This window comes from Narcine bancroftii, chromosome 10, assembly GCF_036971445.1.
Source record: "Narcine bancroftii isolate sNarBan1 chromosome 10, sNarBan1.hap1, whole genome shotgun sequence".
In the NCBI taxonomy this organism is placed as follows: domain Eukaryota; kingdom Metazoa; phylum Chordata; class Chondrichthyes; order Torpediniformes; family Narcinidae; genus Narcine; species Narcine bancroftii.
Window position 1 is genome coordinate 73,765,551 of NC_091478.1, and position 19,711 is coordinate 73,785,261.

At 40.8% G+C, this 19,711-nt stretch overlaps 1 protein-coding gene across 7 annotated transcripts in view; it reads left to right on the forward strand.

Annotated features, from left to right (window-relative positions):
• Positions 1-19,711, forward strand: part of cmip (c-Maf inducing protein) — a 260,745-nt gene that overhangs the window by 203,895 nt on the left and 37,139 nt on the right. For all 7 annotated transcript variants that reach the window (XM_069901342.1, XM_069901343.1, XM_069901346.1 and 4 more), the window contains 3 exons: positions 4,504-4,569; positions 11,197-11,223; positions 12,995-13,043. In XM_069901342.1, the coding sequence (XP_069757443.1) occupies positions 4,504-4,569; positions 11,197-11,223; positions 12,995-13,043 (142 nt within the window). The remainder of the gene's footprint in view (positions 1-4,503; positions 4,570-11,196; positions 11,224-12,994; positions 13,044-19,711) is intronic.

The following is a 19,711-nucleotide window of genomic DNA, read 5'->3' on the forward strand; positions in this document are numbered from 1 at the left end:
GTGCATGTCCCCTTTGCCTCAGACATTACAGAAAGGAGGGATGTGGCCAGTATTGGGTCACTTTTAGAAGGAGGAGGAAAAGAGGATCGCTGCAGAAGAGAGCATATTTTCAGAGAGCATGAATGGTGAAGAGCGGTTTTGAAGATTCTGCTTCACATATTGACTGAATTCTAACTGCAGCCAGAATTAGAGCTATAATGCCATGTCGGGACCACATTATATGTGGCAGCAAGGGCAGTTTTGCCTTCTCATTTCCTCTGCTTCAGGCTCTTTCTGGGATGATGTTGCAGTATGTAAGGCACTGCTGCAGTGGAAGGTCATGGAAGCTTGAAGAGAAGCAAGTTCACCTCGTTTTACTTGGGTGGAGAGCAGCAGGTGGTGCTGTTAATATTGTGAGTCGCTCGGCAGTGTACAATGTGATTGATTACACCGATAATGTGTTGGGATCTCCACCTTAAAGTACGGAAATTTATCTTAACTGAGCGGAGTTCTACACCATCAATATTCAATCATTTAACAACTTGCACTTGATAGCATCACTTCATCAACATCCTGGGGAACATGCTGAGCAGGATGTGCCATATAATTACTGCAGCAGGTTAGAGATCTCCCGATGTCGGGCTTGATTCCTGATGCCTTTCAAGTCTTTTCCAAACTCTTCAAACCAGTTAAAAGGGTGAGGGAGAAAAACACGAAAGCCCGCAGATTCCATGATTGAAGTGAAAACATGATGCTGGAGAAACTCAGGGGTGTCCTTTATGTAGCAAAGATGAAGATGCATAACCAATAATTCAGATTTGAGCCCTTCATCAAGGTATGAGCAAAGTGTAGGCAGTTGCAAGACTGTTCAGACTCCTGTCTACATTTTGGTCACACCTTGATGAAGGTCTCAAGCCCAAAGTGTTGGTTCTGTACCTTTATCTTTGCTATATAAAGGACCCTGTTTGACCTGCTGAGTTTCTCCAGTGTTGTGTTTTCACTATAAGTGTGAGGGAACTATTTAGCAGGACGTGCTACTCCAAAGCTTCTCCTTGGCAATAGACGCCAGCTTGTTTGACATCCCTCTTCATCCTGAGGAGCCCCTCCTTCAATCTCACTTTATCTACAAATAAGACAACAGCATCTCTGCCATGAATTCATTTCTGATGAAGGGATTCAGCCCAAAATGTCGACTGTCTTTTGCCTTCCATGGATGCCGCTGGACTCGCTGTGCTCCTCCAGCATTTTGTGTGGTATTGTGGGTAATATGGTGGATATGGTGGTCATTTGCTGTCAATTATTGTGTCCGCCTCAAAGCTCTTTGAGCTGTAGTATTTCCCAGACCAAAACTACACCAATATGAACTTGTACAAGTTACACTGCAGCACCCAGATGTTAAGTGCTGTGTAATTGGTGTATCGGCATGTGATGAACTGGAGCTTGCCTCCAGATTTTGTGCAGGACAGACGGACTCCGAAGTTCTTTGTTGAGTTGTATGCATGGCTGGGGTTACAGTGCTAAACAGCACAGAAACAGACACTTTGGCCCAAGTCGTCCATGCCAGCCAACTCACCTCTCTGAACATGTCCCAGTGGTCTTCATTTCCCCATATCCCCTCTTGATTTTAATTTACAGCATGATAGAAGTTGATTCTGGGCCCGTGACTCCCAATTGCACCCAAATTAACCTCCAGCTCCAATGTCCTTAATCTATGGGGTGCCCCTACTTCTGGATCAGAACTTGCCTGTTAACTTACTCTCTGGGAGGTGTTGGCTGGTGTACTTTTACCCCTCCCTTTTACCCTCTACATCTCAGCGGCCAAACCCATTCTCATTCATTTGCTGATTCTACCCTCCTCCCCTGTTCCGTCAGCAGCTGGGTTGTCATCGTAACAGAGAGGTTGGTCTTTTCTCCCTTGCTACTCTGCTGCCCTGCTTGGATAGAGTTGTGGGCGATCTGACGGAAGAAACGCACAAGAAGCATGCAGCAGTGAGCCTGCTGAGCCTGAGAAATTACTTTGATCATTGGAACCGGGGAGGAAGAAGTTCTCTGAGGCTTGCAGCGTGGTGTCAGTCCATGGTGGCTGGCTTTAATAAAACTCTTCCTCTGGGCAATAAAATCTTTCATGCTCACTGCAGACTGAAATCATGAAAATGAACAGAACATTTGTGTGCATCCTGCCCTGGGCCATGTGTGCATGGGTTAATCTTTTTTTTAGATATTCAGCATTGCAACGGGCCTTTCTGTGCCACCTAAATACCCCAATTAACCTACAAACATCGTATATTTTGAAAGTTGGGATGAAAATGGAGCACCCAGAGGAAATCCATGTGGTCACGGGGAGAATATACGCAGTCCTTACAGGCAAATTCCTGGACTTTCAAACCTGGGTCACTGGTACTGTGAAAGTGTTGCGCTAACTGCTCTCCTAAATCCCAGTGCACGTTTTCCAATCTTATTCTTTTAAACCCTCTACCCCACCAACTCTGTCTCCGCTCCTAATCTTTAATGGAGATGCAGACCAAGGCCTTCTATTCTGGATTCCAGAATGTGCATTTCTAGTTAAAAGACGATTCACAGTGCAGCCAAAGGACGTGGAATGGGAACACACACAAAATGTCATTCATCAGGAAGCTTCAGCTGTCTGCACTTCCAAAAATTGACAGCATGAGGTTAGGTAGGGAAATGGCAAACTATATTTGAGTTTGTCATCATTAAACATCCCTTAATCAGATTCTGACAGACAAGCGCTTAATTATGCTCTGCCTGTATTTTTCAGAACATTCTTAAGTTCCACTCTTGGCACCAGGGAGCGTAATTAATCCATTAGTATGCCTGCAGGGAGAGGTAGATGACCAGCATGTATCATCAGTTATGACTTGTAGCCAGCCTACTCCATGTTTAGACAGATGACAATGAGGTATCTGGATGCTGAGCAGAAATTGGGGATGTTAAAAGCAGAGAAATACTGTCTGTTGATGGACCTGTCAAACTCTCTTCTTACCAAATGTAGTGTTAAATTCTCGTGCCATTAGCAAAATCCCTCATGAATTGTCAATCATTGTCTTGCCAAATATCAGTTTTGGTGTCTGAAGCTTCACAGTCTATAGTTTAATCTCTGCATTTAAAAGGTAGAGAAGTATGATCATTCCCACAATTGCTTTATGAATGAAAAGGGTATCACAGTGATGTCCTGTCCTACGGATGTCCAGAGAGAAATAACTTTGTAATAATAATAGTTAAACACATTAAAATACCAAGAAATATTTAAAAACATTAAAATGAATTGAAAACTAATTTAAGAACAGATGATTCTTTGAATGCCATTGTGCTTGAGGATCATTTCTCAAATGCATGCAGTTAAGGACTTATTCAAAGATGATTTGGGGCCACCATTCTCAACCTTTATTTTGGCTATTCCTCCCCCTCCCAGGACTACTGAAAGTTTATGGGTCCCCTTCCCTGTAAAGCAGTGAAGTTTTGGTTTCTTCTGTACTTCTCTCCTACGAACTACATAAAAATCATTTTTAAAAAGAATTCATGTTAGGTGAGGTGCAAAGAAAGCAAGGCTTTTACTTAAATGTGCTGTGGCCCTTGGGGGTCTGTTCCCCCCACCCTCTCCCCCAGTTGAGAATGGCTGATTTAGTAGACTGTTTCAATTGTTTTCTATTTCACTCATTAATTAGAAGCTTTGAATGGGGGACATTTTAACTCTTGATAGAAAATTAATATAAAACATACAATATAATAAATGGCACAGTGGGCATAGCGGTTAGCACAACACCATTACAGGATTCAAATCCCATGCTGTCTGTAAGGAGTTTTTATGTTCTCCCCGTGTCTGCATTGATTTTCTCTGGGGGCTCTGGTTTCCTCCCACTGTTCGAAACGTACCAGGGATGTAAGTTAATGGGGTGTAAATTGGATGGCACTGACTCGTGGGCTGAAATGGCCTGTAACTGTGCTGTCTGTCTAAAAATTTTTTAAAATACTTCGGGTTATTTCCATAGATTGATAGGTTAACTGGCCATTGTAAATTATTCCTGATTTATAGATGTGGTAGAATCTGGTGTGGGGTGGTGGGGGGGGAAGAAGATTTTGGAAGAAATATAATGGCATTTGTGTTAAACTAGTACAAATGGCTGCTTGCTGCTTGCCACATATTAGGCGGGTGAATTGGTTTCCAAGTGACATGGTTCTATTGACAGGTGCTCCTTTCCTGTCCCCAGTACTTACAGGAATTAAAGGGATTGCAAGGTGCGAGAGGCGCGCTGGTTAAGTAGCATTGAGAAAGAAGATCTTGCTGGTCTTGCGACTTTTATTTTTTTTCTGCTCTGATAGTTTTAATCAATATATGAACTGCACACCACATTCAGAATAGTATAGATCATCATAGAATTAATCAGTTTGAAAGGTTTCAGTTAATAGTAGTTTCTCGCGCGTGCATTTTTGCTAGAACAATAATGTATTTGATATAAATGCTAATGTAATTAATGCTGAAGCCAATATCTGCCTGTCCCATAGGTCAGACTATGATGACTGGAGACCTGCTCTTGCCAGCTTGCTTCAACCGATTCCCTTTCCCAAAGAGTAAGTATAATCAGACAGAAAAAGAAAATTCTCTTCCGTGTTTAATGTATTCCCTTCCACATGAAAACTACAGGTCGGCCTCAGTTACTGGTTTATGAGTGTGGAGAGCAAAAAAAAATCTGAAAAATTACAAGAAAGTGATAGAGGAGTATCTGGGCCAGCACCACCAGGCTGAGAAACAGCTTCTTCCCAAGGGCAAAAGAACTGCCCACACTAACCAGCCGAGACTCATATTTCTGAAACTATATTTATTTATTTGTATATAGAATACTTGTCCAGCATATGTATTGTTTGTTTGGTTGTGTGCCTGCGAGTTTTGCACCAAAGACCAGAGAATGCCGGTTCGTCGGGTTGTACTTGTACAATCAAATGATAATAATGAACCTGAGGACTTGACGATCATAGAGAACTAGTTCATGCGAAGGGTTCAAACTACACATTTTAGTTTTAGTTAAGTTCTGGTTATAATTGTTGGACAATATCAGATTTCTTTGCCTATTATAGAGAATTCAGACAAATGCATCAGTTTGAATAATAAACTGCAGCTGGTATCGATATACCTGCACTTTAGGGCTTCCCATGTTTTTTCAACTATTCAAATTTATTTTCCTAGCTTATCATGATCACAGCACAAATTGATAATTGATTGTCTGTACATGATTTCTTCAGTTGAATTCCGTTTTCTTGAAGTGGCGATGTAAGGTTGGCATAAAGTAATTGTCTGCAATAGAGTGTTATTTGTTATGCAAACAAAAACATTTTTTTAAGTCAGTCTTTTTTTTTGGTTAAAATTGAAAAATTCAAGACCTGTTCACATGTCGTTCCATGGCATGGTTTGGAGCAGTTTAATGGAAAGACGGAGAATATAATCACAGATCAGAGACAGAAGGAAATGGATGCGTCAAGCCTCCCATATATGAGAGTTAGAAATTTAATAATCAAAGGATTAAAGTAATAAACTTTGCTGGATGAGAAAGCTGAGATAAACAGACTGGCTTTACTGATGATCCAGGTGAGCAAACATACACGGCCAAACAGGAATAGATTGTTTTCTGTGGTAAAACATACAGAAACAATCATAAACCAGCTATTGTTGAGGCCATTACAGAGTCTTGGGAGAGGGGTGTCAATGAGGACAGTATATTTGACGTAGACTACAAGGTGATTAGCTAAGCATTAGGGCAGGAAATTGGCAAATAGAATTTAATCCCAGGAAATGTGAGGTTAGGTATCTGAAAAGGGCACTGCCAGACTGAAAGCACCCTCAAATTGGAGAACAACACCTCATGTTCTGTCTGTGCACCCGCCAAATGGATGACATTAACATCAACTTCTCCAGTTTCTGTTACTCCCCCCCCCTCTCATCTATCCCTATCTTTGTATGTTCCTGTCAGGGTTAAAGGCAAGGTTAGCAGGTAACCTTGGTTTTCGAGGTATATATAGGTTTGGAAGAAGAGAGAGGTGTAGAGCAGGTATAGACAACATGGAGCAAATGAGGTACTTGAGGAGTGTAAAAAATGTGAGAAAAACGTCAAGAAAGAAATCAGGAAGACTAAAAAAAGACACAAGGTTGCTTTGGCAGACAACGTGAAGGAAAATCCTCAGAGATTCTATAGGTATATTAAGACCAAAAGGATAATAAGGGAAAAAAATTGGTCCCCTTGAAGATCAGAGTGGTCAGCTTTGTATGGAGCCAAAAGAGATGGGAAAGGTCTTAAATATTTCATCAGTATTCCCTCAGGAAATAGGCACAGAGTCATGGGAAAAAAAGAAAAACAAGCAATGAGGTCTGGCAGTGCCCTTCTCAGACACATAACCTCACATTAGTCTGTAAAGGAAGAGGAGAAAGTGCTTGCTGCCTTAAAGCCAATAAGGGTGGATAAATCCCCAGGACCTGACGAGATATTCCCTCAGACCTTGAAGGAGGTTAGTGTAGAAATTGCAAGGGCAGAAATATTTAAAATGTCCTTAGCCAAATATTTAAAATGTGGTGCTAGAGAATTGGAAGGTAGCTCACGTTATCCTGTTGTTTAAAAAAGTCTTCAAAAGTAACCCAGAAAATTATTAGACTTGTAAACCTGTCGTCAGTAGTAGGTAAATTATTGGAAGAGTGCAGAGAATGTTTACTAGGATGTTGCCTGGACTTCAGGAACTGAGGTACATGGAAAGGTTATAGGTTAGGACTTTTTTCCCTGGAGTGTACAAGAATGAGTGGAGATTTGATAGAGGTATTTAAAATTATAAGGGGGATAGACACTGAGGGTAGGAGAGATACAAACCAGAGGACATGGGTTAAGAGTGAAAGGGGAAAGGTTTAGGGGGCGTATGAGGGGGATCCTCTTCACACAGAGAGTGGTGGGACTGTGGAGCGAGCTGAGGTGGTGAATGTGGGCTCAATTTTAACATTTAAGAAGAATTTGAACAGGTGCATGGATGGGAGTGGAATGGAGGGCTATGAACTGGGTGCAGGTCAGTGGGATTGGCAAAAAAAATGGTTGGCACAGACTAGGAAGGCCGAAGGGGCTTGTTCTATGCCGTAGTGTTCCGTGGTTCTATGGTTCTAAGGGTTCAGTTATTTATCTTTTTACCTCCTATGGATGCTGCAAGACCTGCTGAGTTCCTCCAGCATTTCTGTGTGTTTACTATCCAGAGAAATGCATCAAGGGAAATGGAAGGTTAATGAGTGAAAGACCTTCGAGTATCCTTCCACAGCTTCTTAAGATTTTTTTTCCTTAAAACCTTTAAAGTAAGTCAACTATAAGAGTGGAGATTTGTGAAGATGGAATACAATGTTGGTAAATATGAAGTCATCCACTTTAGAGAAAAAGATCGTAGATCAGATTATTATTTAAAAGCTGAAAGGTTGCAGTCTGCTGTTGTGCAGAGGGATCTGGGTGTGCTGGTGAAATAGGTAATCAAAAAAGCAAATAGACTGTAGTCGTTTATTGCTGGAGGGATTCCATTTAAGGGCAGGGAGGTTCTGTGCAGCTGTATAGGTACTGGCGAGGCCACACCTGCGGTACTGTGCCCAGTTCGGGTCTCCTTACTTGAGGAATGATACACTGGCACTGGATACAATATAGAGGAGGTTCACCAGGTTGATTTCGGAGAGGGGGTTAGCCCATGAGGAGAGATTCAGTTGCCTGTACTCGCTGGAATTCAGAAGAACGAAAGGAGATCTTAGAGAAGCATAAAATGATGAAAGGGATAGATAAGGTAGAGACAGAAAAGTTGTTTCCATTGGTGAGAGGAAAACTAGGGAAATTAGCCTCAAGCTTCAAGGGAGTAGATTTATGACAGAGACAATAAGGAACTGTTTTTCCCAGAGAATAGCAAATCTGTGGAATTCTCTGCCCAAGGAACCAGCAGAGGTTGCCCTATCAAATATATTTAAGGTATAGATAGAATTTTGCACAGTAGAGGAATTAATTGTCATAGTGAAAAGGTGAGTAGCTGCGTCCAAGGTCAGATTAGCCATTATCTTATGAAATGGCAGAGCAGACTCGACAGGCTGGGTGTCTGGCCTCTGCTCCTATTTCTTAAGTTCTTAGGTTCCAAAAATATGAAGGTCCCAAGTACAGGAAGGACCCGTTTCCTGAACAGAAAGGTCAAAAAGCAGGGGTCACAAATTTAAAGTAATTGGTAGAAGGATTAGATGGTAAATAAGGACTTTTTGTGGCGGATGGTAGTAAGTAACTGGAATTCACTCTTATTGAAACAGTCCAATGTGTGTTTGAAGAATACAGGGATATGGACCAGGTGCTGAAAGGTAGACTGCTTCTACTTGGTTCAATCTTAACTAGCCTCCTTCCACTTTGTAATTCTGTATGAATCTATTGCGTTGAATGAATTTGTAAGTTCAAATTTAAGTCAAGGGAACAGAAATAAGCTAATCAGCTCATCGAGTCTGCCCCACCATTGAAGAGCTGATCTATTTTCCCACAGCTCCATTGTCCCCACCTTCTCCCCATAACCTTTGAAGCCCTGGCTAATCAAAAACCTATCAATCTCTGCCTTAAATACACACAACGACCTGACTTCCACAACCACCTGTGGCAACAAATTCCACAAATGTACCACCCTCTGGCAAAATAAATTCCTCCGCATCTCTGTCCTAAGTGGGACCCCCTTCAATACTGAAGTTGCGCCTTCTTGTCCTTGACCCTCCCACCATTGGAAGCCTGTCATATACTCAAATGGAATATACATATGAAATAAATGAAAGTCTTACTTGCTGCAGCTTCCCAGGTACACAAAACACGTGACACATACAAGAGAAAAAAATAATAATCTGAAAGGAATGGGATAAAGTAATTATAATTATGGTACATAATATATTCACAGTATAAAAATAATCAGACAGGAATGTGTCCTCTTGGTAAATAGGTGAATTTAATTAATCTGCAGTGATATTAAATAATGAGTAAAGATTAAGATCAGAGAGAGAACATGTTCAAAATTGCAAAGGATGTGTTGGCTATGTAGAGGGTTGAGACGAGGTTCACAAGAATAATCTCAGGAATGAAAGGGTACTATTGGAGGAGCATTTTCTGGCTCTGGGACTGTACTCAAGTGGGTTTAGAAGAATGAGGGAGGAGGATCTCGTTGAAACATCAAATACTGAAAGGCTTGGAAAGAGTGGATGTGGAGAGGATGTTTCCTGTGGTAGGGGAGTATAGGACCAGAGAGCACAGCTTCATGATACAAAAACATCGTTATAGAACAGAGATGAGAAGGAATCTCTATATCCAGAGGGTGATGGATCGTTGCCACGGACGACTGTGGAGGCCAAGTCATTGGGATATTTAAGATTGAGAGAGAGATAGGTTTGGAATCACGGGTTACTGGGAGAAGTCAGGAGAATAAGGTTGAAAAGGAAAGTGAATCAGCCAAGATGGAATGACAGGGTGGACTCAATGGGCCAAATGGTCTAATCCTATGGTCTTGTACTGGATATCTACTTGAGGAATTATTGGGTCCATTGAATATAAATACCATCTATAGTCCTTAAATACCAACTCTGAAATGGTTTTAAAATATGCATTCCACAATATCTTTTAAGTATTCTTCATCCTTGGAAAATCAAGCAGGGTAGTTGAAATCCTCCACACTCAGTCCCATTTAAAATATGCCCAGACATCAGTGTTAACCTGTGGATTGGTCTTCAGGGTCAATCTCGTGACATGCTTTGCTGTATTTTCCCTGACCTGCACGACCCCTTCGCACGTGAGGAGATCCTCAGTGCAGAGAGCAGAGACAGCTGGGCAAGGCAATAATTCCTAAATAATGGCTGTGCTATCTGGGAAAATGCATATTATTTTGTGAAAAACTGCAATTTTTCCATCAATTACTTGGAATTCATTGAGTAAAATGCACTTGTTGGTCTTCATAATGGATGCTCCCACTTGCAGTAAAAGGCAGCAGGGATTGATCACTGAAATACTCTCATTAACTGGAGAGGTAAAATATGCATTAAGTTCACATTAAATTGTCACTTACCAAATGGAAAATGCTCTTTAGCTACAATTAAATTTGAATGCATTCATCTTTCTCTCATGTCTTTTTGGAGGTGTACACTTTACTCATCTGGTTTTACAACTGGATTTTGCAGTCTTCTGAAACTAATCAAAACTTGATATGGGATTTGATGAACAACTTAATGATATAAAAGGATTTAATTTTCAAAATTACAGTGTGAGTAGATGGAATAGAAACACGATTTAGCCACCCAGCCTGTTAAACCTGATATTCCATTTCATGGGCTAATGCTTAACCTGTCTGAAAGATCATGTCTGCATTCACTCCTTGACCTCATAACTGTAACCCCCACCTTCAGTTTCTCAAGATTCTATCCGTCTCGACACTAAAAATATTCAACGGCTCGGTTTCCACACCAGTGAACCGTCCCTGCATCTCAGGGTACCAGAGGCCTTGCGACATATGAGCCAAGTCCCCTCCGCACAATTCAAGGGCTCAAGACCACAAGAGAAAATGTTCAGCATTCTTGTTTAAATAGAATAATCTCTGCACTTTTTCTTTCATGTCTTCAATTATTTGTGGTTCACAAGTAGTTAATATTACATTTCTAAATCTGCATGGTTTAATTTGGGGATCAATTTGAAATGTAACACCTGCTGTACAGTGCTTTAGGATTGCACCTTGGGATTCAGAATTATGGGAATGGCTGGAAAGTGTAATCCCCAGAGCATCTTAAATTATGCTGTGTCTGCCTCCGTCACCCCATTTCGTAATATGTTTTGTTCAGTTTAAACAGCGTATTTCAGTGGAAGATGTTGAACAAAGTGATGGAAAAATGGAATACGTATTGTTTATTACGTTTTTTTCCCCATCAGCAAGTGAGAAATAGCTTTCCAAAATTCACAAAGATGTTTGCTAAATCAGTGAATGATGTAATTATTTCACAAATGTTTTCCCATCACTTATTTAAAAAGTTAACCACTGGCAATTAGAAAAAAAAACACATAGTTATTGATGTTTTTAATGAATTTACCACATCATGATTGGAACATGAATTGTTTGTAGAAATGGCTTATCAAATTAACCAATAAATGTCATGTGGTGGTGCTAAGAACAGATGTATAAGATCTCTCTGCATTCTATCAACAGGGCACTCGCACATGTTAAGTTCACAAAGTAAGTAATTTTTTTTTACCTTATATTGACATTGTTATCGAAGATGTATTGTTTAATTTCTCACTTTATAACCTGTGTTGGTGGTACCAGATCCAATGAATACATTTTAAAAAAATTTAAACTCTTGTGTTCCTTATAATGCACTTCCTTTCATGTCCATTTCAGAAAGTTTTTTTGGAATCCCGGGGCCAGGCTTCACAATGTCGAATGTGCAGCCAAATCTGGCCCATCTGACGTTTGAAATTAATCATTGCGAACCTTCATATTCCCAAAGTCAGTGACGTATTAAATAGCAACGTATACATCAGCTTCATTCTTGTCATTCAAACTAAATATTTCCATAATCAAAGTAGCTTAACCTGAAACTGGTCCCTTAGTTGGATGATATAAAGTGATTTCCCTCCCCACCCCCCCACCACAAAGGTACATGTACATTGTTCGTTTAAATGGGCTTGGAATCTCTCAAAGTAGAATAATTAAGATGTTTGATTATTGATGTCATGAAAAGGCTATTCAGCTGCTAAGGTTGTGCCTCACTTAAAATTAAACAATAGCTTCTCTATCAGTAGAGTTGCTATGTGGTACAAGTAAAGGTAAAGGTTCTGTTATTGTCACGAAATTCTACATTTTGAATGTAACACAGTTGAAATTATTTACCTTTTGTCTATCGTAAGGCAGGTAGAGTTGCCCATTTGTCCAGCGCCCCTCACAGAAACCTACAGCGCCTGGTGTTCCTAGGAGGACTCCCCTCTAAGTACTGACCAGTCCTGACCCTTCTTAGCTTCCGAGATGAGACAATCTCAGGCACACTGTACTTCAGTAATTTGTATGATATTTGCAACTAGGATAATTATTTAAAATGTAGTTTTAATAAAACTGAGTGTTATTGGTTTATGGAATAATAATGCTTACAGAACTTAGAAACAGTTCCAAACTGTTTCTGAGCATTAGTATATTTTTTCAGTCACGTTGGATACTGAAATGGTTTAGCCTCACAATATTCAAAAGAAAATATACTTAAAGATGTATAGTAATTTTATAGTAGATAAAGTTAAAGAATTTCATGTATGTTACATTCTAAAAATGTGACTAATGATTTTATGATCTATTTGAAAACGTACAAAAGGCTGCTTTGACACAGTAAAATAATGTCATTTGAGTTGAAACATAAATAATTTGATGAAAACTCTTTAAAAATGCAGCAACTCGCTGATGTTAATTGAGTTCTATATAGTACCTGAGTACTCACCTGACTGGATAAGTTTACAGCTGTCAAGTGTAATGTATGTTTACCAGGGAAGCATAATGGCTTTCAAAGGAAACTGAAAGGTTCCTTTTATTATCACATAATACATTGAAAATGTAATATACATTATACACTTTAACTTTTATCTGTCGTAAGGCAAACAGTGAGTCACCATGAGCATTGCCTGGCACCTCTCTGCAGGATATCTTTCTGATAAATTTGCTTTGACCCTTTAAAATGGTTTGAGATGCCTTTATTTGGGCAAGGATGCCAGTCGTGTGAACTTGCAACGGGAGACCTTTACTTGAAAATATTTAAAATCAAGCAGGTCTTGGTCAAATGTCTCATAATCTAGAGATCTAAAATTTCTTATTTCACGTTCCCTTGCTATAAGCAGTGTAAACGTAGTTCTGATCAAGATTTTCTCATTTCAGGCATGTTATCCAATCTCACATTTCTGTTGTACCTATTGACTGTTATAACACTCTCTTATAACTTTATCATTACCTTTGTACTTTTCCACAGAGAATTAAAGTATGTTATTCAAAGATTTGCAGAAGATCCCAGACAAGAGGTGAGTAGGATCTATAAAATGTTTTGTCAAATGACTTGCGGTAAAAGGACCAATATTTGGAAATGAACATTTAGATTTCTTGCAGCTTGCAATGGAAAAAGGCCTTAAAATGTTTGCCCACTGGTATTTTAGGATGACTAAATGATAAGAATGATTTATACCGCCAGTGAAATAGTTTTCAACATATTTTTACTGACACCATTTAACTGTATTTTGTATTGAGGAGATATTCTGCTTGTAATTGGCCAGAATAGACTGCAGCCATTATTTGTTACTATTTCCCTTAAAATTTCAATGTCCCTTTTCAGTAGAAGTCACATGGACAGGGTGACGATGGCAGAAATACATTATTGAACCAGATGGACCTTTCGTAGTGGATGCATTACCATTCCTCACTGTTTAGACCAGATTTATTTAATTACTTACACCTAAATTCCCCCAAGGGCATAGCACTTGGTACTGGAAATTTAGAATGTGTCTGAGCAGAACAGGTCGCTTCTGCTGCCTTAACCACTTAAAGTATTGTTATTGAACAGTGCCAAGTCTGAACCAATGCGTGTATGTTCGAGCAGTGCATTCAGTGCCGAATGGGGCAAGAGAAATAAGCAGAGACCAGGATAAAGTGACTTAAGAGCAAAAGTGCGTGAAGCGCTAAAGTCTGCAGATGCGGTGATTGTAAAAAGTGCTGGATGAACCCAGCGGGCCACGCAGCATCCACAGGAGGTAAAGACATACAACCAAAGTTTCGGACCTGAGCCCTTCGTCAAGGCATGAGCAAAAAGCAGGCAGGAGTGACCTGCTGGGTTCCTCCAGCATTTTTGGGTTTTTACTGAGAGAGCTTAAAAAATGTTTTATTTATGTGTGAGGAGCGAGCATCCATGCAAGGCCAGCAATTTATTGCCTCTTTTGAACGACACTTGGCAAGCTATTACTGAGCCGTTAGCCTTGAAATACTGCAGTTCTTGTGGTGAATTGCTCTTTAATTGAGAGTTTATGACCCAGTGAAGAAGAAGGAACAACTACTTCCAGGGAAGTATATTGTACAATACTGCAACCAATCAAAGGTGGGGAATTAAAATAAAAACACAATGCTGGAGAAACTCAACAGGTCAAACAGTGCAATTTATCAGATTTTAGATTTATTGGCACAGTTCATACAACCATGATTTCCTGTGGGTGAGGCAGAACCACTTTTTTCCCATTGGCAATCCAATTAATTGGCCGTGCAGTGTCCTGGGATAGGAAGCCATTTGTGCTATTTCCACCTTTAACTGGGACAGTGACTGCTTTTCGATTGAACATGCTCATCCACGGGGATTGGAGCGTTCTTCCTTCAACTGGAAACGGGTGACTTTCTGCTGTCCTTTCTTCACTGGTTTAATCGGCACACCAGCATCAGCTGATGCTGGGGATACGAGTAGGGGTAGAGGCCATCCATCCCCGACATGAAATGGCGTCATTGATGCCAGCGTGCTGACTATTTTCTTTTTCTACTGGACCCTGTCCCAGTAAATTCCTGGGACAATTGTGCCAGTGGAAAAGGGGCTGGAATTACCATTTATTGGTGGTGCAAACAAAACTAAACAATGTAAAAATGTACACTGATGTACCATAAATAATTCACAAAAAACTGAGTAGTGAAACAATCAGGTTTTTCAAAGCTAAAGACCGGAACACTATCAAACAACCATCCAGTTCCTTGACTGATGAGAGCAAAAATAAAAGGGTGGCAATGCAAGGGGCTATGGGTAGGATCAGTCTCAGGAGGCCTGTCCAGTCGGTAGCAGCCAATCATGGAATAACAGTGATTTACCACATGCACAAAATGTAAACAAACTGTGCAATACAGAGAGAATTTTTAAAAAATGACCCGTCTTCATTACCCGTCTTCATCCCTCAGTCTATTTTTGTCTTTACCCACATACATATCAATCGTGATCATTTTAACTCTCATTACCCGTCTTCCTCCCTCAGTCTATTTTTGTAATTGTTCTGCAAATTTTCGTGCTTCTTCTGGATCCGAGAATAGTCTGTTTTGTTGTCCTGGAATAAATATTTTCAATGCCGCTGGGTGCTTTAGTATAAATTTATACCCTTTCTTCCATAAAATCGCCTTTGCTGTATTGAACTCTTTTCTCTTCTTTAGGAGTTCAAAACTTATATCTGGATAAATGAAGATTTTTTGCCCTTTATACTCCAGTGGTTTGTTGCCCTCTCTTACTTTTTCCATTGTCTTCTCCAGTACCTTTTCTCTTGTAGTATATCTTAGGAATTTTACTACAATAGATCTTGGTTTTTGTTGTGGTTGTGGTTTAGAGGCCAATACTCTATGTGCCCTTTCTATTTCCATTTCTTGCTGTAGTTCTGGACATCCTAGGGTCTTAGGGATCCACTCTTTTATAAACTCCCTCATATTCTTGCCTTCTTCATCTTCCTTAAGGCCCACTATCTTTATGTTATTTCTTCTGTTATGGTTTTCCATTGTATCTATTTTTTGAGCTAGTAGTTCTTGTGTCTCTTTAGTTTTTTTATTAGATTTCTCCAATTTCTTTTTTAAGTCTTCTACCTCCATTTCTGCTGCTACTGCCCGCTCTTCCATCTTGTCCATTTTCTTTCCCATTTCTGTTAAGGTCATCTCCATTTTATTTATTTTCTCTTCTGTGTTGTTTATTCTTTTTCTTAAATCCTTAAATTCCTGTGTTTGCCATTCTTTAAATGACTCCATGTATCCTTTAATAAGAGCAAGTATATCCTTTATCTTGCCTTTCTTTTCTTCTTCTATTTCACTGTACTCTTCCTCTTCCTCTTCTTCTTCCTCTGGGTTGGCCATCTGTTGTTTCTTTGGTGCCCTTTCCTCCTCTTCTTTCTTGTTTCTGTTGTCTTCTGTGGTCTCTTCTTGCTGCAGGTGTTCTGCAGCTGTCGTTGCCGGCTGTGGAGATCGACTCCCCAGCTGGTCCCCCCTCCCGTCGGTGTGTTTTTTTTCATTCGCATCGCGCATGCGCGAAGTATCGCGCATGCGCGGTTGCGCACTTTTACTCGGCTCTGCGAGCCATTTTTGTAGTCCATTATTTACCGACCTGAGGGAGCGGGTTTCTCTCTCCGCAGCGGGCCTCTTCGGACAGGTAAGGCCTTCACCTTTTTCCTCTTTTGTCTTCTCTTCCTCTCTTCTTACCGTTGCTTTCGATTTTTCTTTTTTTGTCGCCATCTTCTTTCCACCTTTATACTCACTTTTCTGTAACTTTTATTTCTGTGCCTTTGTGTTTTCCTTTGTTTTTCCCGACTTTTCTAGAGAGGGCTGGAGTTCACCGTCCGGCCACTACTCCATCACGTGACTCCTCCCGCTTCTACACCTCTTTCCTGATGACACAAGAGAGAACAGAGCATGAGCTGGGTGGTGTGGATCCTTGATGATTGTTGCTGCTCTCCAACCCCAGCATTCCTGTAGATGTTCTTGATGGTGAGGAGGGTTTTGCCTGTGATGTCCTGGGCTGTGATCATGACCTTTTGTTGTCTGCATACCAGATCGTGATGCAGTCAGACAGCATATGTTCCACCACACCTCTGTAGAAATTTGACAGGGTTTTTGATTACATACTAAACCTTCACAATCTCCTGAGGAAGTCGAAGGCGCTGATGTGCTTTCTTCATGATGCCATTAGTGTGTTGGGTCCAGGAAAGGTCCTCCAAGATAGTGAATCGCAAGGATTTAAATTTTCTCACCTTCCCCACTTCTGATCCCCTAATGATCACTGGATCACATACCTCTGGTTTTCCCTTCCTGAAGTCAAGAATCAGCTCCTTGGTTTTGGTGACATTGAGTGCAAGGTTGTTGTTGGTGCACCATTCAGCCAATTTCAATCTCGCTCCCATATGCTGACTCATCGCCTTTTTCATACAAACCCACTACTGACGTATCGTTGGAAAATTAGTAGATATTGTTCTTGTCATACTGAGCCACACAGTCATAGGTGTAAAGTGAGTGGAGCAAATATAAAGATACATATAACCATTTACCATCTACGGTGCCGAAACAGGCCATAACCAACGTTTTTGGTCTTGAACCCTTCGTCAAGGTATGAGCAACATGTAGGCAGGTGTCCGAACAAAATGGTGGGGAGGAGAGGCAGGGAGACGAGTCCAGACGCAGGGACATGAGGTAATAGGTGAATAAGGGAGGGAGGGCACAGTAGCAAACAAGGGGAGGGGGAATGGCTCTGTGAAATAGAGAGAGAAGGAGGAGGAGAGCTGGAGAAAAGAAGACAGAGGGATAAGGAAGAGAGGGGGAATGGGGAGAGGGCAAATAGAAACGGGTGAAGTCAAATTCAATGCTGTCTGGTTGGAGAGTTCCAAGATGGAAAATTAGAAGTTGTTCCTCCAACTTATGAGGTGTTGAGACCGTGGGCAGGCATGACAGAATGGGAGTGGGGCATAGAATTGAAACGGTTAGCCACTGGGAGATCCTGTCACTGATGTGAATAGGGCAAAGGTGCTCAGCGAAGCCATTTCTCAGTCTGCGTCCAGTCTTTCCAATGTAGAGAAGGCCACAGCAGGATCACCGGATGCAGTAAATTGGAGAAGCAATGCCTAACCTTCCATCTAGGCACTTTCCAACTTGACGATATTAATATCGACTTCTCTGGGTTCTGCTAGCTTACTCTCCGTTCTCCCATTCCTCTGTCTTTTTTCCTTCAGCCCTCCTTCCCTTCCTTCTCCATTCACAGAGCCATCCCACCTCCCCTTGTTTGTTGGTGTGCCCTCCCTCCCTTATCCACCTATTAGCTTCTTCCTGTAGGACTGTGCTTCTGCCCTTCCCACCTCCCACCATTTTGTTTGGGCACCTGCCTACATTTTGGTCATACCTTGATGAAGGGCTCAAGCCCGAAACATTGGTTATGCATCTTAATCTTTTAATCTAAAGTGCACTGTGCGACCTGCTGAGTTTCTCCAGAATTGTGTATTGACTTCAGTCATGGTGTCTGCAGACTTTCATGTTTTACATGAGGCCAATTAAAATCCAACAAATTCTATACACCTGGAAGATGTAATGACACTGCCAATCTGGTTCGCTAATATCCTTTTGCCACTTCATCCTGCGGCATCCGTAGGTGACTCCAGCCCCACCAAAGTGACATTGAAATGGCTGGCAAGGACTCCGTTCAAGGGAGAATTAGCGATGAGTAATAAATGCTGGGCTTGCCAACAACATTTACAGCCTGTAAACCAACATTTATAATATCTCTATGCTGTTCAGTACTCTGGATAATCAGATATGGTTTTGTGCAGGATATGGAAGAATAATCAGTAGGCAAAGTATGAAAGACATTCTGCACTACGTGGAATTTGTCCATTGTCTACTTAACTGCAGATTGTATCCCTCATTACCATTTTGATAGCAAATATGATTCATTTATTATCTTTGAGGCTCCAAATCCAGTGGCCATCTCATTTCACGTTTGCTGAACACAGCATCAGACAGGAACTATTGTGGATCACTATTAAATTTTAAAATTAGACATACACCACAGTAATAGGCCTTTTAGTCCCACGAGCCCATGCCACTCAATGACACCCAATTGACCCACAACGGCCCCGTACATTTTGAAGGGTGGGAGGAATCTGAAACCCTCAGGGAAGACCCACGCGGGCACGGGGAGAATGTAGAGACTCCTTACAAAGAGTGCGGGGTTTGAACCCCAGTCCCGATCGCTGATGTTGTAACAGTGTTGCAGTACTAACCATGCCTCTCTGGTGTAAGGATGAAAGCAGACAGCCACTATTTTTTCCATTTAATAAACTTTTTTTTTAGAAGATGCTTCTGAAAGCCATCTCTTCATTAATAAGACAGCTCACAACTCTGGTTTGAAGATGACCAGACCTTTTTATTTTCAAGTTAATCCTAAAGGCATGTTTTTGATAAGATTTCCACTATTTGCCTTTGGCCAGCTTCAACACACGGATTGTCAGTTATCTAAGCACGAATCAAAATGAAAACACCAAACAAAAACAAAACAACATGTCAAGCATGACCATTGTGTTCAGTCTTCTTGTCATGTGAGCTGTTCTACAAAATTTGACCTTTTAAGGTTACTACTGTTTTTGGTTATTTCAGACTGCGTAGATTTATATCTGGTTTCATAATGCTTAATTTGTGCTTTTCCATACATAACTTTGGAACATTAGTCCCAAAGTAAACTACTTCCCCCAATCCTGGAAAAGTTCTGCCAAGTTTCTGCCAGACCAGAATAACAATCAGAATCTCTTTCTCCCACCATGCAGACTATTCACTAGCTACATTTATAGGAGAAAGCTGCAGTGTGCATAGATTGGAAAAGAGAATACATTTTTCGGCCCATTGATAATACTGATTGGGATGAATCAAAATACAGGAAAACCCCTGTTTTCTGGAATTCAAGCAACCAGCAGTCTCAAACAACTTGCAAAAGAGTTGAGGAAAATAAATTGGTAAAAAATACGGAAGTTTATCATTAGCGCACCTTGCCGTTAGTTTTCCAATCACGCAACACGCAATATCAAACAACCGGGGGGAAAATCTCATCCTGCATCTACTAATCCCCATGGGTGACGGATACCAGGGATTTTACTGTACAGAAAAATTTAAATGGATTATGAAACCATGATAGGAGACAGCACATAAACAGTATATTATG